The sequence below is a fragment of the Cheilinus undulatus genome, linkage group 24, assembly GCF_018320785.1.
Source record: "Cheilinus undulatus linkage group 24, ASM1832078v1, whole genome shotgun sequence".
NCBI classification, from domain to species: Eukaryota; Metazoa; Chordata; class Actinopteri; order Labriformes; family Labridae; genus Cheilinus; species Cheilinus undulatus.
This window is the reverse complement of record NC_054888.1, coordinates 13,423,662-13,447,953: the sequence shown is the minus strand read 5'-3', so window position 1 is coordinate 13,447,953 and position 24,292 is coordinate 13,423,662. Positions and strand designations below refer to the sequence as shown.

At 39.8% G+C, this 24,292-nt stretch overlaps 1 protein-coding gene across 11 annotated transcripts in view; it reads right to left on the bottom strand.

Moving 5' to 3' along the window:
• The window catches only part of LOC121506408 (neural cell adhesion molecule 2-like), a 475,738-nt gene that overhangs the window by 29,317 nt on the left and 422,129 nt on the right, over window positions 1-24,292 (bottom strand). For 8 of the 11 annotated variants that reach the window (XR_005991640.1, XR_005991641.1, XR_005991643.1 and 5 more), the window contains exons 14-15: window positions 23,995-24,116; window positions 19,615-19,789 (exon numbers count right to left, since the gene is read on the bottom strand). Coding sequence is in view for 4 of the 11 variants with exons in the window: in XM_041782202.1 (XP_041638136.1) it covers window positions 19,615-19,789; window positions 23,995-24,116 (297 nt within the window). In the remaining 7 variants the exon portion in view is untranslated. Of the gene's footprint in view, window positions 1-19,130; window positions 19,212-19,614; window positions 19,790-20,078; window positions 20,178-20,278; window positions 20,411-23,994; window positions 24,117-24,292 lie in introns of those variants that run through there. The other 3 variants (XR_005991645.1, XM_041782203.1, XR_005991646.1) reach the window with 3 other exon arrangements.

The window sequence follows — 24,292 nt, the reverse complement described above, 5'->3', positions numbered from 1 at the left end:
TATTTTATCAAAGTGTCACTTTTTGGGGGGAAGCCAGCAGAAACTCTTGAGCCTGAAAAGTGAAATCCATAAACATCATACTTTCATCCGATAAGCAGAATTGCTCCAAAGTGCTTAGCAGCAGCTTGACAGTTTGGGGTTGGGTTTAAACATTTCACACTTGTTTACTTGTAACTACTTTCTAGTCATTTATTTTATTAAATACCAAATTTAGAAATCTTCCAAGGAGGGAGAAGAAGGAATCAGAGAGGAAGTTGTACTGAGTGCAACAGCATACAACAAGTGAGGCACTACTTGCTATACTGACACAACAGATAGACGTTTTTTATATTTACATAGAAGGAGAGATATTTCACATCCTTTCCCATGTTTGGGAGGGCAGAGCCTTTGAAAAAGAAACTGAAAGGATGAATGGACAAACCTCATTCAATACAGGCCAATCAGAGCAACAACACATATGACAACTACAAGCTTGACAGGCAGCTGTTATTGCTGTTCACCATCAGAGGAGCCAGTTGATAAATTCAACTCTTGCCAAAGCCTGTTGGAAGATTACCAAATAATAATTGCTAATCTCTTCACTGATCACCATTGTTTACAGGCTTTCAGTCACTGAAACTAAACTACATCTGTAGCAATCCCCTTTTTCTCCTTACATGACTAATGATTTGCCCCATCATTCTCTGTCAATAAACAAGGGAATGGAACCCTCAACTTTGCAGGATTAACTTATTGTAGGAGTTTTCAACTGTCCTGCAAAGTTGCATTTCTGAAGTTGAGTGCCGCCATATAGTTCAGATCAGCTGATCTAACACAAGCCCTCATCAGCTGACAGCCAGGCTACGGCCAGGCTAGCTTTGCTGCTCCCTCTGCAAGCTGCTTTTTGCAAGCTTCCTCCACCTCAGCTCCTCCTTAATACTTTATCTGACTTGATCAATGCCATTCTGTGGTCATTCTGTTCTGGGTTTGTTGCTGCTCCTCTCCCTGCCTCAGGCTTTCCTTGTAGGCACAGGAAGAGCAGGAGCATGTGGTGTTCCTGCTCTTCCTTGGGCATTCCCAGACCTGATGGATCTGGGGGCTCCTCTTGGTTGGAGGTGCTTGGTAGACCTCCAAACTAAGGTGACCAGGAGGCCTGAATCGCTGAAGTTGCAGTTGCTCGACGCTGAGCTCCCTCTGGTTGTCAAACTTACTTCAGCTGCTGGCATCCACAATCCACAAATATTTCAGTCACTACCCAAGGTAAACGACCATCGTTGAGCCTTCATTGGTTGATGAATTTAAGCTTTGGCTTCTGGCTCATCTTCCTCGTCATGGCAGCTCAATAGAGAGACTGCAATGCTGCTGATGCTGCACCAATCCACCTGTCAATCTCACCATTATTCTCCCCTCTTTTGAGAAGAAGACCCCAAGATACCTGAAGTCCTTCACTTAGGGAAAAGACTCCCTCAACACCCACTAGGATCACATCCATTGCCCTCGATTTTGAGGCACTGCTTCACACTTAGCTGCAAAAAAAAAAAAAAACACTTCTACATATTTTGATCAATTCTCCCTTTGATCAAATCTTCATAACAACGTTATAAGGGATATTAAAGGAAGTTTTCCAGCTTCAACAGTACAACTTCACCTTGATTCCTTCTTTAAAGTATATGCCTATTTTGACCCTTTTTTCCTTCTTTTCTTCCACTATTAAAAATGAAGTTCAGTATTGAGTTTAATAAGTTTAAAAGTAAATTCCAAGTACATTCTGGCACAAAGATTCTTCTTGTTCAAAGCGTACACGTCAAAATAGACTTTTGTTACCAAAGTAGCAGGATCAAGGCTGTCTTTCTGATGCATTAGGACTCTGTGAAAAGAAAACTGTACACGTAGAGCTTGTAAGAAGAAAGGATTTTAAAGTGTTGAAGGAAACACTCCAACACTGTCTTATCTACCTTCAGCCTGAGATGTTTTTTTGTTCCGTGAGCCAGAAACAAGACGCTTTCCTTCACGAAGAAGCTCAGATCTCCATGGAAGGAATTAAGGCGTGACAAGCGGCTTAACTTTTAAATTAATAAACAGAGATGAAACACTGCCAAACAAGCATGTGGCCACGAGTCAAACTGTTCTCCACTGAGCAGCCAAGGTGCCTTCAAACAAAACAGTGAAGCATGAAGATGAAAGGAAAAGTAAAAAGAGAAGATAATGTACACGCTCAATAGTAGTGAAATGTTTAAAATGATTGTTTTTTATTTCAGAGTTACTGCAACAAATATCCATGTAGCAGTGGTTGCTTCAGCTGATTTATAATCACCGGCTGATTTGAAATAATGGGATCATTCCTGAGGGAGGGTCTTTGAGAAAATAGAGGGCAGTGCTGCTGAGTGATCACCTGCATGTGAGCTGATGCAAGAGGTAAGAGTAGGTGTGAAAACAAGCCTCCTGTGATAGCCCAAAGGTCAGGGTGATAAACTGCCTTCTGGGATAGACAGGGTAAAGCTGCACCTTGGATGGAAAAACCATCGTCCTGGTCAAGAGAGGGCATTTACTCACCTTTTCTGGAGTAAAAATCAACACTCATTTATTTGAACTTTGATTTATTTGTAAGTTGATGCTGGTCTGTTTCTACTGCTGGTTAAATTTAGTGTGTACTACTGTATATATAAGCTATTATGATTGCTATGCACTAGACTAGAAACACTTTAGTGAGCAGCACTGATTTACACCCATGCTTGTAGTCTATCCATCCATCCATCAAATGCCATTTAAATATTTTTCACTTTACATAACAGATTTCTAATGAGAATGTCAAGATTATTTGTATCTTTTACCATTCATGTTGTTTAAACTCATGCTGCCAAGTTTAAACTGCTCTAGCCTCGCTATGCTCCCTCTGTTAGCTGCTTTTGCAACCCTCCTCCACCCCAGCTTCTCCTTCATGCTTTAACCGACTTAAAATGTCATTCTGTTGTCACAAATGCCTTCTCTGCTCTGGCATTTGCTTCACCTTTGAGTAAAAACAATCTTTATTCTTGAGCATCTTCAATGCTTGAAATAATCAGCAAGTCTCTCTCTTTCATTGACATTCATAAAAATGAGATATTGGCACTCTGAGGCCATTGTTTACATCCATTTTAAACCACAAACTCAGACACATCCAGCGTGAATTTCTGTTCCAGTTGGTGGTACATCATGTAGACTTTGTCCTCTGTGATGATATTTAGACTTCCTGTATCTGTTAAACTGCATCATGCTCTCCTGCTGGAGGTCAATCAAGCAGAAACATTCACTGACAGTCACAGCACTGTTGTGTTTGGCACAGTCTTTGCCTCTGTACACTGGACTGTGGACAATAAAACATAAAATTGACTTTGTGTCGGGGATTATGAGGCAGTCAGGGCTGTGGCTGATGCTATAGATGACTTTGACTTCAGTTTGAGAGATTCCTGATCATTAATGATCATTTAAGGGGAAAGGTCAGTTGATGTGTTTTAAGATATCTTGTGTCTCCTTAGAGTTTTTGGAGTCCAAAGAGACCTTGCCAGATTAGTCAATCATAGAGCCATAGATCCATGCCATGACTTGACCAAAAGACATGCCAGACTACCCAGAGGTAAGTGATTATATGTGCTGATATGATGACGTTAAAAGTAAGAGAGGCTGGGCTACAGGACACCCAGTAAGTTGACCGCAAACCAATATAGTGCATTCACTGTACTATATTGTAGTTCTTTGTCCATCCAAAGGTTATGATGATGCTAATGCTAATAGCAAGTGTAGCAGGGTTGCTGAAGTAGACACAACTGCCATTTCTCTCTGATATTTACCTTCTTTTTCAGTGTGTCATGACAGTCCTTCTACAACAAATCATAAAGGGAGGGATGTTGTAATCAAAGCTTTACAAATTTGTCCTCTGTCCCATCTCACAGCATCAACTCCCTTTGCCATTTGGTTTGTTTACATTTGTGATTGCTTCACATCCAGAGCACTCTGTGCTCTGATTGGTCAACGTCATTGACATCATGGAACAAAAAAATAGAAGGCAGAACAAAAATCAAGTACGCTAGACTAAATTTCAGGAGGTTGTGAGGTTTCTCAGACATACCCTTCATTCTTTTTCACTATGGCACACTACATGAGAAGAAACAACAGGTTTTCAAGGCTGACAGGTTAGTCTGTCCTCTGCTTTAGTTGGTGTTTTAAAGGGAGTGTGGATGCCAGTAATATAGTTGCAAGTCTGATGTGCACTCCAAGGGGTTTTGACACTAAAACACGGTATGAAAATTTCGCCACCAGGGGGCTCTCAGTTAAAACTAACAAGAAATGCCAAGTAAAGACACGTTACTTAGCATGCCCTCCTCTGTTGCTACTTCTTGTTTTGAACAAGGGAGTCAGATAAAAACTGCTCTCAATATGGTATATTTGCTAAATAGTGAACCAATGTTTTTGTTTCATGAATTAATTTCTCATTGGAGATGGAGAAAAGACGCTAAAAGTGGCCTTCCTGGTTTGTGCTGTGAGCAAACCATGAATGTTTTGTGAGTAGCTGGCAGGCAAAAAAATCAGAACATTACATTACGCGATGTTCATCCATGAAACAAAAACAGCCAAACCACTTGGACCATGGTTCCTGAACTTTTTTTCTGCTGGGGCCCTCCAAAGGGGAGATAAGCTTCTTCATGTTTTCCCGTCTTTAACTTGTAATGCCAGCAGTAAATTCACTGCTAGCCCTACATTTCCCAAGAATTTGTCTCTGTAAAAATCTTTCATGCTTTGCTATCAGTACAAAACAGCACAAATTATCATTGTTTAGCCTTGCCAAGCAGCCCCTGTCATTGCTTCGGGCGCCACTTTAAGAATGACTGCCTTAGGGAGCTTAGTTTTTATGCCAAAGAGAGCCCTTAACTGAAAAAAAGAGGGAAGCAGCAGAGATGGGTGTAGCTGCCCTTCTTGACGTGGGCAGTAATTTTATGGCAGTCAGGGGTGAAACAACAACATGGATGATGAAATGCACAACTGATCACAGAGAATAATCACAGTTCAATCACATGAATGAGATACACTAACAGAACAGCAGCTTTTAGGCTTCTTAAACAGAAATTTTGAGCAACAGTTGTGATGATGACAACTATAAGAATTTCTCTGGCTTTGAAAACTGTTGGGCAAGAAGTAGACATTTCAGAGCCAAAATTCAACATATTGTTCATTTAAATAACACAGTCAATACCCAAGGTTAAAGCACATTATTGCATTTAATCTGTTAAATCTCTTGAGCACAAATAAAAAGCCAAAGTAGATCCAGCACGCTGCAGGACAAATGTTTCTAATAAACTCTGCCTGTGTAGGAGTTGAAGTAGTTTCATTCCAGGATTTGTTTACCTATTTTTTTACAACCTATAACAACTAAAAGAAGAGCTTTAAAGCCATCTCCTTGAACTTATCTCCAAAGTGTGTCCTCAACAGCTCTCAAAAAATAACTAATTAGTTCTTCGTGACTTAAGTTTTCACAAACTAATTCTTGGAACACAGTGGTCATTACTTCTGATTTCCCTGCTCTATTAACCCTTTTCCTGACGTCTCCTGATTACTTGTTGATGCATAGCCACATTAGCCGTTTGCTGGAGATCCAAGCGCCTGTGAGGCACCTGAAGCTGTTCATACACATCTCACTCTGACAATACAAACTCATTAGGCCTGATCGACTGCTCCCTGATTTGATCCGAGAGGAAGTGACTCGATTAATGATGACCTAACGGGCACGCATTGATTGGGAAGGTAGCGGGTGCTAATCTGCAGGGAGGATAAACATCATCATTTGAGGATGTGAGTGAGGATTCTCCCCCGAGCGCTCACTTTTGAGACTTGAAGGGAAAGTTTTTCTAAAGGAGCCCCTTGGAGAATTAAACATAATCATTAAATCCTGCCTAGTTTGAAGGACCGGGACGAGTTGTTCCTTTGTGTCTACTTCCAAAGAAGCAGCAGACGGGCCCTGATGCAACTCAAGTGCACTCAAGAGCCAAGATAGAAGGAATGAAAGACCATGGGAAATTACTCCTAACTTAGGATTGAACGACATCCTTAACAAGAAAACCCTCAAAAGACATTAAAGAAATTCTCTCCTTTTTCAAACTGTTGCTACCGCAGATAGCAACTTATTACAAGAGTCATTCAAGTGTCTCCAACGTCATTTTTGGAGATTAAATTCAACTTGAATCCAAAAAGAAAGCCCATATTTGATTACAAGAGATGTTGTTTGCAACGTTAAGTTTATTACAGTGCTACATGACCCTAGTTTCAACTGCTAAGATGGATCAAACCAGACAAATCTAGGATACATCTGATCCCCTTTCCGTTCAGACAGATTTCCTGTTGACCTGCTGTTCACCCTGCCAATCACATCTGTTTATTCAGTATGGAAGACGTCTGGTTCGAAGACTGACTTCACAAAGCAGCACAGCTCCGTTGTGGCATTGCGTAAGCAAGAAGATGTGAAACCTTCTCTATCTGCTTATCACATCAGTTTAAAGGTACTGGACAGCTGCTACGGTTGCACTTAAATGATGAGAGTTGATAAAAGTTGCCTTATCATGAAGAAATTCCCAAAATCTGCTATTGTGTTGAGATTATAAAGCGATTTAAAGTAAAATGCTGCACCAAAAATTGAAATGTGATTGGTCCAATATAGCTTGACAGTGAGGAACTAGGGTTTTTTGGCAGCTCTGGCTCCAGAAGTAACGTCCAACTTCAAATCCTCTGTCAACATTTTTAATCCAGGAACCAAGCCAACCAGCTACCTGAACACTGTCATCACAAAATATTTGATTTAGTCCACTCAGAAATGAAGACAAGGTCCAAAACTGTGAATGTGAACTCAGATTTTCTGCAGGTGAAGAAACTACGCTCCAACAGTCCATTGCAAACCCCTTAATTCACTGCTAATGATAGCTTCTCAGACTTTAAGAACACACACAGACCAAAAATAATAGGGCTCTGAACAAAGAAATTCAAAAGGATATGTAGAGGAGGGCTGATCAGTGTTCACATTAGACTGTACCTCCAAGGTTGATGAATATATTACTGAGAATTTTATATTTGTTGAATTCCTCAAACTTAATTTGTGGAGTAAAAAAAGACCACAAGGTTCACCTCGTAAGAAAAGTTGAAAGTAAAATACACAACACTTCAAACTCCCAAGGACAAAGGAAGGTTGGGGTTAGCAAATCTCCAGGAGTATTATTATGCTGCACAGCTGCAGACTCTGATTTACTTGTGTGATATAAAACAGGAAAAAAGATGGAAAATGTGGGGAATCAGCCATGTGGTGGACTTCATGAAACAAAGGCTCAGCCTATATGGTAGTCCTGAAGGCTGAGTCTTTGGAGAGGAGAGAAACTTTCAAACCATGGGCCATCTTTCCAGTAGCCCTCGCACCAGGACACAGTCTCCTTTTTGATAGGAGGACACCTGAGGAATCTCTGCAGGGGCTCTACAGGTAATAAAACCCAACTCTCCCAGACAGGAGTGCTGCAGATAGCCCACAGGTATCCAGAGATGGATACACATTTCTCCTGCCTCAGAAGGACGATACAAGCCTGGCTCTCATCCAAAAGCTGAATCTTGACACCACAATACATTTAACTTGCTGGAACCAAGGAAGGAACATTAAGGCACTGACCTCTGCTCTCGTCTGCATATTTTTTAAATCAGACTCTAACCACAGACTGGATCCCAAGCTTTGATCAACTGTGCATTAATTGAAAGCTGCATTTGCGTTCTTTTTGTCTCTGCTTATGTGTCGTTGATTTGCTTTGCTATGTCCTATTTTATCCAGTACGGTGCCTTCACTTACAACAGTGTAACTGCTGTTTAACCAAAGTCTGGCCACTGGGTTTCTGGTGGTGAATTGCTTTACTGAGTTGTAGCTGAGAACTAAAGCTTCTTTCATCATTTTCTTTTTGAGGTCCACAATCTTTAAAGTCACATGTGTGAAGCTTTTGTTGTAGTTTAGTAGTTATTATAGATTGATTAGTTTGATTAAGTGTCATTGATAACAAGTGATGATTCTTTGTTGATTACATTCTATTATAGATTTAATGAGATGTCTCTAATTATTGTGCACAAAAAAATGTAATAATTAATGAAATATTTTAGCAAATGAAATGCGCTTAAAAAGCTGCATACGTATAAGACAAACTCTGAAATTTCCAAGGTTACAAGTCATTAATTATGCCAATATAAACTAAAAAAAAATCAAGTTTTGAAGTCATAAATAAACCACATTTTGAGTCATAAATTTTTACAATAATACAAATTCAATATTTTAGACTTTAAAAAGCCATACATTTTCAAGAAAAACCTGAAATTTCCAAGTTAAAATTCATAAATGAACCACAATTTGAGTCATAAATTTACAATAAACAAAAACTCAGTATTTTAGAGTTTAAAAAGTTACACATTTTTGAGGAAAAATCGGAAACTTCCAAGGTTAAAAGTCATACATCTTGACAATATAAACTCAAAAATTCAGGTTTTAAAGTCATTAATTAACCACATTTTGGATTTTAAATTTACAGTTAACCAAGCTCAGTATTTTGGAGTTTAAAAAGTTATACATTTTTGGATGTGGTTGGATAACCCTTAATTTACAAGACTGTATCTTTTGGTCCAGATTATAGTGATAATGTGATAATTCTGGGCTAAAATAAGTACTTCCTTATTGATTAGTCCCAGTCAAATGTACTCCAGAAGGCGTATTTTCTTCTGTTGAAGCCATTCTGTTGTTGATTTACTTCTATGCTTTGGGTTGTTGTCCTGTTGCATCACCCATCCTCTGTTGAGCTTCAGTTGGTGGACAGATGGTCTTAAGTTTTCCTGTAAAATGTCTTGATAAAATTGGGAATTCATTTTTCCGTCAATGACAGCAATCTGTCCAGGCCCTGAGGCAGCAACGCAACCCCAAACCATGATGGCCCCTCCACCATATTTCACAGTTGGGATGAGGTTTTGATGTTGGTGTGCTGTGCCTTTTTTTCTCCACACATAGCATTGTGTGTTCCAAACAACTCAATTTTGGTTTCAGCTATGGACAGAATATTTTGCCAGTAATGCTGTGGAACATCCAGATCCTCTTTTGTAAACTTCAAACGTGCAGCAATGTATTTTTTTGGACAGCAGTGGCTTCTTTTATGGTGTCCTTCCATGAACTCCATTCTTGTTTGTTTTACTTATTGTAGATTTGTCAACACAAATGTTGGCTTGTGCCAGAGATTTCTGTCAGTCTTTAGCTGACACTCTAGGAGTCTTCTTCACCTCACTGAGCATTCTGCACTGTGCTCTTGCAGTCATCTTTACAAGACGACCATGCCTAGGGAGCGTAGCAACAGTGCTGAACCTTCTCCATTTGTAGACAGTCTGTCTTACTGTGGACACATGAACATCAAGGCTTTTAGAAATACTTTTGTAACCCTTTCCAGCTTCATGCAAGTCAACTATTCTTTATTGTAGGTCTTCTGAGAGCTCTTTTGTGCCAGGCATGGTTCACATCAGGCAATGCTTCTTGAGAACAGCAAATTCAAAACTGGTGTGTGTTTTTTATAGGGCAGGGCAGCTTTAACCAACACATCCAATCTCATCACATTGATTGGACTCCAGGTTGGCTGACTCCTGGCTCCAATTAGCTCTTGGAGAAGTCATTAGCCTAGGGGTTCACATACTTTTTCCACCCTGCATTGTGAATGTTTAAATGGTTTGAGCAATAAAAACATAAAAACATAATTTTTTGCGCAGTATTAGTTTAAGCAGACTGTGTTTGTCTATTGCTGTGACTTAGATGAAGATCAGAACACATTTGATGACCAATTTATGCAGAAATCCAAGAAATCTCAAAGGCTTCACATACTTTTTCTAGCGACCGTATGTTTTCTAAGTGGCCTTAATATGTCATGGAGAGTTGATAGAAAGATCTCTTGGCAAGAACCTATAAAGTAAGCCTATTCTGTTGGGATTTTGTCAGTGAAAACAATTAAAACTGATGTTTGATTTTTCCAAGTGGGTCCTGGAGAGCTTGGTTTTTCTTAGCTATGAGTAGGTGTTTCCTCAGGAAAAACAAGGTTGGGAACCACTGGTCTACACTGAAGTTGGTCTGTATTATTATGATATTTATTTGTACGTATAGGTCCACAGAAAATCTGAGTAAATTACAAGGTATTAAAAATACACGCTGATATCTCACACTGCCTGTGAGAACTGTGCCATCACTGCTCCTCAGCAGGATGTCTGCTGTCTGCTAACTCTGAAATATTTACACTCTTGATAATGATATTGTGTGATGTTAAACATGATCCCTGTGAGACACAATCCTTTCATCTCAACAGGATTATATTTGTCCAATGAATAAATGAGCGAGCAAACATGTAAACATCACAGCTCATCTTGTATCACATTGTGAAGGACTGCGGTCTTTACTTTTCTAACAACGCTGCACTTCAAACGGAGGCAGGGTTTTTTGGATTACAGTGCTGTTTAAAGTAAGATCCCGACGGTTCTCTCAAATATGTTCGACTGTTTTGGCATCTATTTGTTTTTAGTGCGTCAGCTTGGAGCTCCAGCTGATTATATTGAGGACCTAATGCTGCTTCAGCTGGAATAAAAGTGATTCTTAGACTTCAAAGTGTGTTTACAGTCCTCTGCTAACATTATTAGACCTTTAGCCGAGCTCTTCTCCCCTCAAGATTTATTCCTTCTCCTATCTGAATACCAAGCTGGAGTGCTAGTTTTTTCTTTTATCTTAATGCACCTGCATAAGGCTGGAGAGAATTTAGTCAGCGGTAACTTTAATAGGAAATCCATGAAATGTATTCAGAATCAAAACAATAAAATCTAAAGCTTTTACCTCGGATAGCCTGGATAGCTGATGAGTAGCCTCTTTATACGATAAACGAACGAGATGATTGTCATGCATATTTTTCATTACACTGCTTTAAACGTAATGGCTTTCAGTCTGAAAATTTATGAGCCAACTGATTAATGTAATGGACAGCTATAAAAGTCCTTTTCCCCCATTTTGATATGCTGGCAACACTTCCAGGAAAAGTTTCAGCTCAAGCTCAGAGAGAGAGAGAACCTTCCAGATTATTTTTTCAAGTGCTTTGATGAGATTATAGCAGCGCTGCTCAAACTAAATCTATGATGCCTGTTTCAATCAAGGCTTCTTATGGCGTCTGACTGAAAGGAGAGGAGAGAGCCAAGAAAAACACAGCAGCCACAACAAAGCTCGACACAGCGTAACAGTCCTGGATCAGGAGCAGGGCCTCGACTGTGTCTTAGTTTGACTTTTTCACTAATTAACAGAAACAGCACTGTCAGCTGGAGAAGGCGTTGTATAACCACACACAACTTTCCTACTAGTAGAAAAGTTTGACTTCAGTCGACAAATATTTTAGGAATGCCTCATTTACATGGGTAAAAGTTGAACTCTGAAGTCTTTGCATACTCCTGGACAGTTTGATCAACAGGATTAAAATTGATTTTTAAGTAGATCGCTGTGTAACACAATAAAAAAACAATAAATAACTGCAGAGTCATTATATATTACATAAAAAGCACTGAGGAGAAGAAATACACACGTGTATGAGTGCATAAACCAAGTACCTAAAAAACCGAGGGATAAACAGTTACATAACATGTTTTAAAAATAATCATCACATTGGGGCTGAGGCAAAATATTGATACAACAGTGCAGTACATTGCAGTCCCGACTTGTGTGATATAATTATGGAATAGCTGCTGCAACATTTGGATATCTCACCTGACATTCATTATCTATGTAAAGCACATATTAACCCATCTAAGATCAAGGCAGGGCTGGTGGCAACCCCACCAGGGCACATTAAGCCTTGAGTTCATCAGATATATTGATGTAGCGCACATTCTTGCAAAGGAAAGCCTAAGGCAGGAAGAAAAGCCTCAAAAACCAAGAGCAGAGCAAGCATCAGTGACAACAGAGTAACACTGATTGAGCCAGAAGCAGGATAAAGGAGGAGCTGGGGTGGAGGAAGGTTGCAAAAAGTCGCTTGCAGTGGGAGGAGCAGTTAGAAAGCAATTAGCAGGCAATCAGCTGATGAGGGCTTGTGTGGGATCAGCTGATCTCAATTAAATGGCAGCGCTTGACTCCATGGCCAGCCCGAGCTAATGCTAGACACTCGATTATCTTTAGACACTTTACAAACAGGACAGGTCGAGACTGTACTCTTCAAAATATTATTTATAAAGACCCAACTATAATCTCCATCAGCTCATCATAAAGAAATATTCAACAAAGTTTCAGTGGAAGGCAAACCTCTTTGAGAAGCAGGAACCTCGAGCTGACTCAAATGAACAGCCATTAGCATTAGCAGCTGGTATGGGATGGTTTAATAAGGTAATATATGGTATAGTATGGTATAGTACTCTTGTCTCAAATTCCATTGTATTGTATTACAACAAAATGTACAATACTGTGCTGCACTGTATTGTTTTGTATATTGCTCTATCTTCTTGTATCACATCTGGTAACATTTTTTCATAGCATTGTATTATTTTGTACTGTATCATATTGAACTGTCTCATACCCCTCTAAAAGTCATGGGAAGCCAATCCCAGCTGTCATTTGGCGAGAGTGTGGGTTATACCTCGACAGGTTGCCAGTCAATCCCAGGTCTGACATCCAGAGAAAGACAAGCAGCTTTCACGCTCACACCTACGGGCAATTTAGAGCCACCAGTTCCCCTCATGAGCAATGTTGAAAAGAGCCAATGTATGAGTAGTCAATTCTTTTGGGTGCAGCTAAGTTTGTGTTTCACAAAATGGCTGCATAATCTGCTATTTAGAAAGCAGAGTGCAGGACCTATGGGCTAGTGAGGAACTTAAACCCTCCCTAGCTTTTTTTTTTAATTAAAAAAACACAAAAATGTGGTGTAAAAAAGCTCTCTGTTAGCCGTTTCTAGCTGGAATGCTGTAATTGTTGATGGCATTGGGACGTCACATTGGCTGGAGAAGTGAGAAGAATTTTTGATTTGGAAGAAAATACAAAGCTTAAAGGAAGAAGCGCAAAGTGAAAAGAAACCAAGGCTAGAGCTGCAATCAATTCATTTCTTTTTATAAGGAGACTCAGTGAGCAGGAGAGGTAGAAGGTTATGCTGCCTGTTAGAAACTAAAAGAAGTTTGAGACAGAAAGACAAGAAATGAAAGGTAAAGTGCCAATTCAGGGCTCTGCAAATACATAATACATAGAGAGAGAAGTGAAGGGAATAGAAATGGGTTTGTGAGAAAGAGCCTATAATGTTCTTTCTGTGAGAGAAAAAAAACAAGGATGTTTTCATCCAGTGTTCATGTGAGAGTCATGATTGGAGAGAATCATGTGAATGGGGGACATAGTTCAAGACTGGGAGGGATAAATGAGCATCACAGATTTAATGTTGTTGATTGAATCGGCAGGACTTCTGCGATATCCAATTTAATTTAGTGGAGCAGAAAATGTGAGTATTTCTCTCTTTAACCTGCTGACTTATCATGCATAAATAATACGACTTGGCTGAAAACTATGTAGACATACGCCTCAGACATGCTCGTAACAGGGACTCTAATTACTGATCTGTAAATATAGGAAGCTGGAGATAAATACAGAGAGACGCACTGAAACGAAGCCAAGGAGAGTGAATTTAAGGAAGTTTGTTTAAGGAGACACAAGATGACCTTTATGATGATGGTGTCAGCTGGTCACCTCAAAGCTGTCAGTCTAAGCCTATAGCAGCATAACTAGGGGCTGTTCCAAGCTTGAGCCAGTCCTAAGCTTCAAAAAAGAAAGGCTAAAAGAAAACATTTGACAGTAAAAAAGCATCCTGATCCTGACCGGACGATTCCAAAGGAGAAGGGCCTGATAACTGAAGGCTCTACCTCCCGTACTAGTTTTAGAAAACAGTAGGTATCATGAGCTAGGCCTGCTTTCTGAGAGTGTTTAGAAAGTATGATAAGGCATATGACTTTAAGATATGATAGTGTCTGAACACTGAAAGCTCTGAAGAAAGAATGATTTCAAATATTAGATTAGATTTAGTGCAGAGTGGCTAATACGGGAGTATTTGGTCTGTTTTCCTTGCTTTAGTCCAGTGGTTCCCAACCTGGGGTCTGGGTGCCAAAGATTTCAGGTGTGGCACGGAACCATGTTGTCAAAATTAGATGAACATATATATATAATTCTTTTTTTTTTTATTTTTAGTCATGAATAGAAACAAAATGTACGACAGCATACTAGGTTCACCCTAAAAGATTAAAAAAATGAAAAGGATCCATTAATTTTTGACCAAAAGAGGGATTTAAAAACCTTGATTTTTTTTTACATTTTAAAAGTATATGTTAACATGAAAACAACCTCAAAATTTCAGGATTTAAAAAGTTGCAAAATTACTGGAAAAACTCAAAATATCAGAGATTAAAAAGTCGAACTTTTACACATTAAAACCTCAAAAATGAAGTTATTTAAATCTTTCTTAAATTAACAACATTGCAAAGTAAAGTTACAAGAAACCAGAATGAGAACAGTATTTGGATTGTTGATTTTTTTAGCTTATAATCTCAAAAATTCTGAATGTGGGTTCACATACCCTTATGACCTGTAAAGTAAAAAAAAAAAAAAAATTTCTCTCATAAATAAATGAAATTGAAAAATTTTTGTTTTTCTTGAAACTTAACAGTTTCTCTCTACTACTATTTTTTTCTAAAGCAGCTCAAATACACTGTCAAAATAATGGATCGTTAATACAGAGATCATTTTTCAAGGACAACTGTATAGGCCTATTACGTTGGGTTAAGTAAAACAATTACATTTGATGTGAACTTTCCCCATAGGGTCCTGAGGGGGCTTAGCTTCTCTTAGATGTGAGTTGGGGGGGGGGCCTTAGGAAAAAAGTTAGGAAACACTGCTCTACTCAGTACATGTGCAGCAACATGTTCAACCAGATGAGTCTTAGGAGACTTAGAAGGGCAGTCTGTTTAAAGAGGTAGCAAATTCATGGACTCGATTTTCTGCATCGCTCTGAAACAGAATGTGCCTGATTTTTGCAATCAAGAAAAGCGATAAAAGCGAAAAAAGGCTGCCATTTAATTTTAGTAAGCTGTTCAAACAGCTTAATAAAATTGTAGTGACTCTCTTTAACTGGGTTTACTGAAATTCTGCCCAATATTTTGTCCCTTATATGTATGTCAGTGGTTCTTTATTTTTAAATTCCAGCTTATGATGCTGCTGAAAAGTGGTGATTATCCATTTCAAGGTTTGTTTTTAAGGTCTATCATTCTCTTTAGCAACGTTGCTAAGTTTCATTTATGCACCATCCAATTACTGAGTGATGTCAAAAAAGAGGGCGTGCCTGCCCTTGTGCATCTTTGCTCATTTTTCCTCCACTTTGTTTACTTTTTGCATTGACAATGCATTTTAAGTAAGAGCTCTGACATGATCCTAAAGATGAATAACCTTGAACTACTTATGACTTCAGCTGGGGGCAAAAGAGACTGAGGGTTCATGGGTAATTTTAGGCTCTTTAAGGAGAGATTATGCTTCTCTCCATCCATGGTATTCTTCTTTATTGCCGTCCTCAGCTAAAAGCTCGAGGTGTTTGTTCTTTTCAAATGAACACATAAGAAGAAGAATGCTTTAAACACCCCCTCCGTCTTACCCGCTCCTCTCTCAACAGCACTTTCCCATGTTGCACTGCTGTTTGCTAACAAGAGAAGACAGCCAATCAGAGTGACCCACCTTAAGCTTGCCGTTTCGGCTGCTCTTGTTTTCTATTTGAAAAGCAGCGTACTCTCAGTGTGATGCAGTAATGACAGAAGCTGCACACATGGATGTGGAAAAAGGTGGGCGAGGAGAGAGAAACAAAAGAGAGGTGGCCTGCTTTTGTTTCATTATTACACGTATGACTGCTGGGTCTGCAGGGGGGAGTGAGCGTAACATTCTACTCCATGTCTTGTGCTGTGTGAATTCCAGCTTCAAAGTGAGCAGAGAAACACGCTGCAGACTTCAAAGCCTCCTTTTGCATTTGTGCGCACACGTGTGGATTTGCATGTTGGCCTGAAGGACAGGCAAAGAGGAAGCTTCCTGTGAAGCCAGGTAACAGAGGCAGAGAAAGAGCACCGCTAGCAGCAGGATGCTAACAAACCTGATTATTATGTAGCGGAGACATAACCTCGACCTGAGGACAACAGAGCACAGGCTGAAAAAGATGTTCGTGTTTGTGTACGGGCTTATAAAATCGCCTGTGTGCTGCTCCCTCAATGAGCTTGACTAGTCATGCAGAAGCGCTCTGCCGGCGCTGCATGCTGGCGCGGAATGGCAAAGCAGCACCACAGGAGAAGCAGAGGATAAGAAGAAAGAAGAAAAGAGGAAGACGATGATATTTAAAGAAGAAAACCACAGCCTGAGGGTGTTTTTCTGTCAGGTTTGGTTTCTTGGAGGAATGCGACTTTACCTTTTTGCTGCTTATTTGAACAGATGTGAATGAATAAAGTGAGCATCAACACTGAGAACATGAGACTGTGGTTTGACTTCCAGTTCTTTGAAATTAGAAGAAATAACCAAAAAACTATGAAGTATGCAACAGCTTGCTTTCCTAATTAATGACTGGGGTCTACAGAGTGACAAAAAAGCCTGAGCTACCATCAGAGACTTGGGAATGGACCAGTTAAAGGCTGAGGATTACTTAGCGTCAGATTTTTGCTCTGTTCTCTAGAAATGGTCACCTTACTTTAGTCCACAACCTGCTCAGTGTTCCTACACAGAGATGAGACTCACACTGGCTGACCAGGGGGATTAACCAGCTTTTTGTTCCATGTATCTAATCACCAGTGTGCTAGAAAGACTGAGAATAAGAGAGAGAAAGAGAAACAAGCACCACTTAGGTGCCTCACTTCATGTTAAAACTCCAATACTGTCCTACACTCTTTGTTTAGGATCAATAACACCTATACATGGGCCAGCTTTTGCTTCACAGGGACTGGACTTTCTGTTTACAAAATGCACATAATCCTTAGCTTTAAACAGTGAGATCAGTCTCCAATACCTATGCTGCAGCCAGCCATAAGGGGGCGACTGAGATGTTTTTATCTCAAGCTGTCGTGTTGACTTTCACTGTGTTTGATGCTAAAATGCTGTGCTGTGATTGGTAAAAAGTACATGCAGTCATGCTGCTAGCTTGCACTGTCATAACAATGAAGGGCACTTTTAACAGCTTTTCCTCCCAATGATGTGAAATACATCCACCAAATGTGAGCATTGCATTATTCCGTAAACACATTTCATGGAGTTCAGTTTTTGTTGAACAGACTCCACAATTATAAACAGACAGTAAGCCAAAGAGGTGAGAGGAGCTAAGCAGCATGCCTGGTCTCTATTCAGCCTGGTGTGGCTATCAGTGCTGCAGAGTGCATGATGTAATGTGCTAACCAGACATGCCAGATTGACTGTTTCATATATCCATTGCATAGGATATAATTTAGATTAATCTGGGAAACCTCCCAAACAATGTGTTTAGGAAGGACAGGAAGGTGACAGCACAAACTTTCTGCTTGTCACATTCATTACATGCCACAGAGTGACAAGACAAAATGGGGTAGTAGTCATGCACAGCTTATGATTTCAGCAGGTAGGATACTTGAAAGGTGGAGATAGTTGGTGGATCAAACTCATGCCGATACCAGGGAGAAGTGCAAAAACATTTTCTCCACCAAAAGAGCCTTCACTGTGGTTATTTGCTCCTCTTTCACTAAAGAAATGCTGTCCAGATCTGATAAAAACAGCAGGTAAAGCAATGTCCAAGCTTACTGCTCCACCAGCAGCAAATGTCCAACTAAACCCCACCTGAAACTTCCCAAAACTCGTGCCGAGGTAGGCCTGAGTGTTAACTTCCACAGTGTTAAATGTTACATGTGTTCAAGTTTACATAATCCTCACTGGTTCAAAGTTAAATTTATACTTTGGAAAGTGTTAATATTTGAACTTTCTTGAAGTGTTGATGTTTTACACATTGAACTTTTAACACAGCAATGTGTTATTTCCTTTCACACTGGGTGTAAAATGTATTTGCAATTTAATTGTTGACACATTGCATTCACTTTTCATACATTAAGATTTCCACCTTCTTTCAACACCTATGGCAGAGTCACATCTCTGAAAATCAGTACACCACCCTTGACTGTAGACCCCCCCTTGCCACAGGTAAGATGTGACTAACTCGGTGAACAACTTCACTCATGGTGCAGAAGTGTCAAACATCAAAAACAACAATGCATCAGAAACAAGAGCAAAGCAGTCCCAGCAGTGATCACTGTAAAGCAGGCAACATACAAACACATCTAAGCCCAAGGGCATGATGGGGAAACTCTGCCCACCTGATTTGAGATTGCAGTGGGCAGAAATTTGATCAATTAACTCTCTATAGAGACAGCCATTCCTCTTTGGAAGTTAAAATCAAGATTCCGGTTTTGCCATGTAGTCCTGATTCAACCACTGTCGACATTTCAGTGTTAAAGGCAATTCTACATATTGCACCTTTAAGTCTAATGTGCCTGTTTCAGTCTTGAAAGTCCTGGCAGGGACGGAGGTCATATATTAGCCATGGCTAGAGTCCTATATGGAAGGAATCAGCATTTATTTACATATGACTCAATGTCCCTGAGCGCCTCCTTCATAAAATAATTAAATAAATTAAAATCAAATCAATGGAAGGATTGTACTTCCACTTTAGCCTGGAATCATGGCAAAATCTCCCAGGAGGAGCTAGAAAATGTTTGAGGGACAGAGGTCTGGCTCAGCATGATTAGCCTGAAGAAAAATGTCCTGATGGATGGGGAAGTTGAATAGGAATTTTGCAGCTGTATATGAGCTACATTAGAAGGACTTTACTATAAAGAAGATCAGTAACAAGCCCCCATTAGCATAACAGCATTTTAATAAAGACAACTCTTTATTTGGTACAAATAAAGAACAGTTTCTGAATGCTAATTCATACTTATGAAACTTCATAACATCTCTGTGGCTTCGAGGGAAGCTTTGAAATAATTCTCTGATAGTGGGAGACTTTATTGAGTTGCATTATGGGAAATAGGGAGCTTGATTCGATTAGAGACCGCCAGTTAGGATAGCTGTGTTTTGGCTTCACTTCTTCCTCTTCCTGTAGACATCCAGGCAAACTTTGATGACACTGATGTCAAAAGAAGGTTTTAGAGCAGACACAAATAGGTTTTATAGCAAGGCAACAAAAGAAAACAACTCTCAAGAAGCAGAACTCCTCTATCCTCTCAGATTTAAATGCTACAATCGAACAGAGGGGAAATCAGTTGCAGGAGAAGCACAATTTCTCCACTGACAGCAGCCTCGTTTTTCCACAAAGAGGCCTGCTGCTGCGCTCTGAAGCTCACTTTATCTCCACCGCTACATCTTGCTCTCTTGTGTTTGTTATCGCAAATGCTATCAACCGCTAAGCATTGAAAAACTCAGCAAATATTCTCTGTGGGCTTTCAAAGTGTGTTTAAAACCATCCAGAAGAAGTAAAGTGCATTTAAAGGTAATTTAAAGCACAATGCTTCCATTTTTCATGCTTTTACCTGTAATGTCGGGTTTCTGTGGCATGAAGAACTGATAGAAAGTCGGCTCCGACAGGCCTTTTACGTTTCGCGCTGTGATTTCCACTTCATATCTCGTGTTCCACTGCAGCGGCTGCAGCATGGCAAAATCATTCGCTCCTGGTACTAGCTTGGTCATCCACTGCTCCTCTTTATCCTGAGAGAAAAGAAAAGGGATAAAAAAGTGAAAAAAGGACTTGAATTGTGATTAAATACCTTAAGTCAATGCTCTACATTTAATTTTTGTCTGCAAGCATCAAAGCGGAGCAGAGGAACTGATGTGTTACGTGATAAACAACAGCTTTGTGTGTTTAATCTGGGGATTCTGAGGGTTACCGCAATTAGAAGTGGAGTTGCAGTTGTGAAACGCCCACGCAGACTCACTTGTGTAAAAGAAAAAGGGTAATCCTCTGTTTTGACTCAAGTTCACACAAGTTCTCTGATACCTTCCTGCTCCTTTGTGGTTGCAGCCTCGTCTCTTTTTTTCCCTTTCCTTACATCATGCTTTCTTTTCCAGCTTTCCTCCCTCATCCCCTTGAGAGCATCTGAAAACAAAGGGAGGGAAAGTGAAGAGTCACGCTGCGAGCTTCGCAGTGAGAGGATGCCAAACCAACTCGGTAGTGTGTGCCAATCTTTCATTCCTTACCAATTTTAGACAAAAGAGTAGACTTTTATAGTCAGGATCCAAAGCAGATAAATGAACATTTGTATTGAGTCTCATCAAGTCTGGGCTTATCTCAAAGTTGGCGCAGTTGTGTGTCCTTGTTTCCAGATCACACTGTGTAAAATATGGACATGGTCTCAGAGATACAAAGGAAAGCCAAAGATCTTCAACATTCCAACTGTCAGGAGGCATCCCCACCTGTTGCAAACAGACTGTAGGAGCCATAGTCTCATCAGCGTCACTTAACTGAAAGGGCATTATGAAGCCCAATGGTGGCTATATTGGACGTGCAAAAAGTTATCTTCATCCAGTCATAGTAAATAATATTCATTAACAAGTTCATGGTTTTAATGGCTAGTTTCATGCTGTACACCATGATGTTGATTTGGTGAAATATGGACCTCTCAAGGCCCATTTATGCTTCCTTTACATCTGAAAATGGATATAGAAATTCTAAACAATATAACTCTCACTATCCAAAGTGTTTTAATGCTGGGATAAAAAAAATGCATCCACAAGAGGGTACAGTCTTGCGAGGACCTCCAATCCGTCACTGCCCAAATGGTCTTCAGTTCTGTTCAGCTTCGTTGGGTTTGCTGGTCTTGCATGGACTGTTGGCTTAACTGCTTAGCACCATCACAGGATTTCTGGCGGAATTGCTACGTTTGGTACATATACACAGGCTTCCAGAAAACACGCAGATATGCAGATGATATGTAAACAGAATATGGATGAAAGACTCATAAATGAGCCTTCAGTCTAACACCTACCCAGTGAAAATGACTTTAGACATTGATATTAAAAGTATAAAGATAATCATTATGCTGATGATAGTCTGCTTTCCTTGGCTATTGCTTTGTGACCACCTACTCATGTGTATTTATTCCTTTGGGAATCTCTGTGAAATCTGTTATTTTGCAAAACTCAACTACTCAACTTTGGAGAGACTGTATGCTAGCTTAGCTAACAGGCTGCTAACTAGCTAACAATCTTAGCCTTTGATTTTGTTGGTGTTGCCGGTAGTCAGTTGATTTTGATGAAAAGATCATGCTTATGTAGCTGAAACACATTGTGAAATTCAGTACTCAAATGCATTTCCTTACATTGGACAAGGACAAGGAGGTATCATCTGCGTATTAATGAATCTACAGACATAAGTCACATACATAAGAGAAAATAAAACATCTACCTGTATCTGTGCGTGTGCTGGGTACACCTTAAGTGTAAATTGGTCAACCAGGGTTTGCTTAAAGAATAGCTGTATTTGACAAGTTGCTGTCAACTATGATAGTGGAATAACAGTTTATCGCAAATATGACCAAAATGCCAAATCAAGGCTTCAAAAGTGGTGCAAAAACCAAACTGGTGATGTTATTTTGGCATTTCTTTCAGTCAGACAAGGTCCAGAGATCAGCCAGTTGTGAAGCATCCACCTTTTCTCTCCTGCACTGGCTTCCCCCTCCCTAAGCCTCCCAAACGGTCTATTCCACAGTGTGTGTCTTCATCTGCAGCTGCATTATTTTAAATCGCTGTCACTCTCTCAATGAGGCACACAAACGCCTGCTTGGACACATTAGCGCTGGGCAGATAGGAGATTTGTACCAGCCCAAATCCACTTAAGTCCTACGGAGACTTTTTGTAAGAGTGCCATCTATTCTGTTTCCTGGCCTCATCTCAGCAGCTCGTCTTATCTTGTGAGTTTAAGCTGCTTTTTTTCCACCCTCTATTTTACACTCACACAAAATCAGCTGCTTAAATGGATGACTGCGTTCTGGGCGCTTGTGTGTTTTCTCATTTAAATCATGAATTGTGAGTGACATAAGGAGAAAAATAGACATTCTCAAGCAGAACATTACTCATTTTGCCACCAACGCAGCCACTCGACTCAATCGACGGAGACCTATCAAGCTGGTGAGTCACGCACACTTGACACATTCTGATGCCACGTCCTGTGATGCTTTTGTGACAAACAGAGAAAAATGTGTGGATATGAGTTGTTGTGAAGTCTTTCAGAAATTGAACCAATTACAGAAAACTCCCTCGACTTAATGTGTGGTCCTGTTTTTTTTTTTAAATTAACAAAGGAAAAATCTGAAGTGGAGTTTCGGATTTGTGTTGGCATAAGAGAGATGCACATAATGACAAATAAAAAGGAATAAAATGATTACTACTCTGAAGACAGCTATTGTAGGAATGGTCTGTTAGTTTTTAAGTGGCTTTACATGAGGAACTTTGTAATATCAACGACAGGGTGCTCAGCGTGGCCCAGTAAAACCAGCCTGACCAACCAGTACAAGGTCCAAACATTTTCCCTTAAGAGCTGGTGCATTATGAATACTCAAATCTAAGCAAGTGTATTGAAGTAACATCCATTAATCCATTTCTCTGGCTCTCTGATGAGTTGTTTCTACTACTTGATTACAGTCAACCTGTAAATCAAACTGAGTGGACATTAATTAGAAAGGCTACAAAAGGCCTCACAGCTGATGATGCATATCAGAGCAAAAACCAAGCCATGAGGTCAAAGCAACTGCCTGCAGAGCTCAGAGACAGGATTGCTGGAAGGCAAAGCTCTGAGGAAGGCTAAAAAATTCCCACCCCCATCACCATCCAGGTACAGCTTCATTTCGTGGAAAGCTTGTCTCCTTAGTTGTGTGAAAGACATTAATGTAAACGAAAATGTTGGTCTAGTGTTTGGTAAATACTTGATACAGACAGCCATTTTGATAAACAGAAGCCTCAAATAAAGAGTAGCTAACAGAAAAGATGTGCAAATTAAGCAGCACGTCTCTACTTGTCATCTGTTGTTGCTTTAATTGAGAGCCCCCTGGTGGTGGAACTTATATACCATGCATCTAAGCCCCATTCCCCTGACAAGTCTAGTAAAACAGTGCACATTTTCTGTAAATATGTTAAAATATTTTCAATAAGGCTAACAAATTCTACTCAAACACTTTGGAATAAGGTGTAAAAAGAACTTCAGGTATACGATCTTTTATCAAGATATTCAACACAGAAGATTTTGTTGCCCTATAGGCTAAATTTAGACTATTATAAGCTTGCTTTTATACCCTAAAATACAATGTTTACTATGAGATATTTTTGACAGGAAATTAGACACACTTACTTAGCTACAACTTTTACAGCGAACCTTATTTTTTTGGCACTTGAGAATAAAATCTCTTGTTAGGGACTACTTTAAGCTGTGTATTAATAAAAGCTTGGCAAAATAGTTAGTGTTTATTGAAGCAAAAAAGCAGGCAAGAAATTGAGCTAAGATACAGTGCCCATGTGTATGCATTAAGAAGTATGCAACACAGTGTAAGAGTTTGTTTCATTGATGTGTTTTTAATGATTTTTGGGCAACAAAGAGCTCCATGTCACAAAGGAACACATCATATCAGGCTTTGGCTACAAAGGCTAAAGTTGTTTTGAATCAATTATTAATCAGCGTTGGTGTTGTAGAGAGAAAGAAGAAAATTGCCCATATGTTAATTTGAAAATAGGTCATAAATATGTATTTGCTTGGGACTTTATCTTTAAAACGTGCTGTTTTGCATCTGAACTGTGTCCTATTTTAGAGGCTTTTTTGTACCCATTTTTCTTTCTTTTTCCCCATTATGTCAGGAGTCAACATAAGTAATCCAGACTTGATTAAAGCGGCCTTGTTTTACAATAAAATCCTCTGAAGTACTCACAGTTTTGTACTTGACGATGTACTCCACGATGGGCATCCCTCCATCATCTTGCTTGACCAGCCCGAGCCTGTACGCCTTTCCCATCCCTCTCTGCCCATGGACCGCTGGCGGACTCGGCTCTCCTGGGGGAGAGAGGAAAGCTTCAAAACAATATGTCCTCTGTGTTTTTTTTTTTTTCTCTGAGTGTGCTTGCTCCACAGGAGAACAGGTGACAGTGTGAGATATGAGATAAGGGTACAGTACAAGCAGAGAGAACACTTTATGCTGAATTAAACTCATCTTACAAGGCGACTCCCAC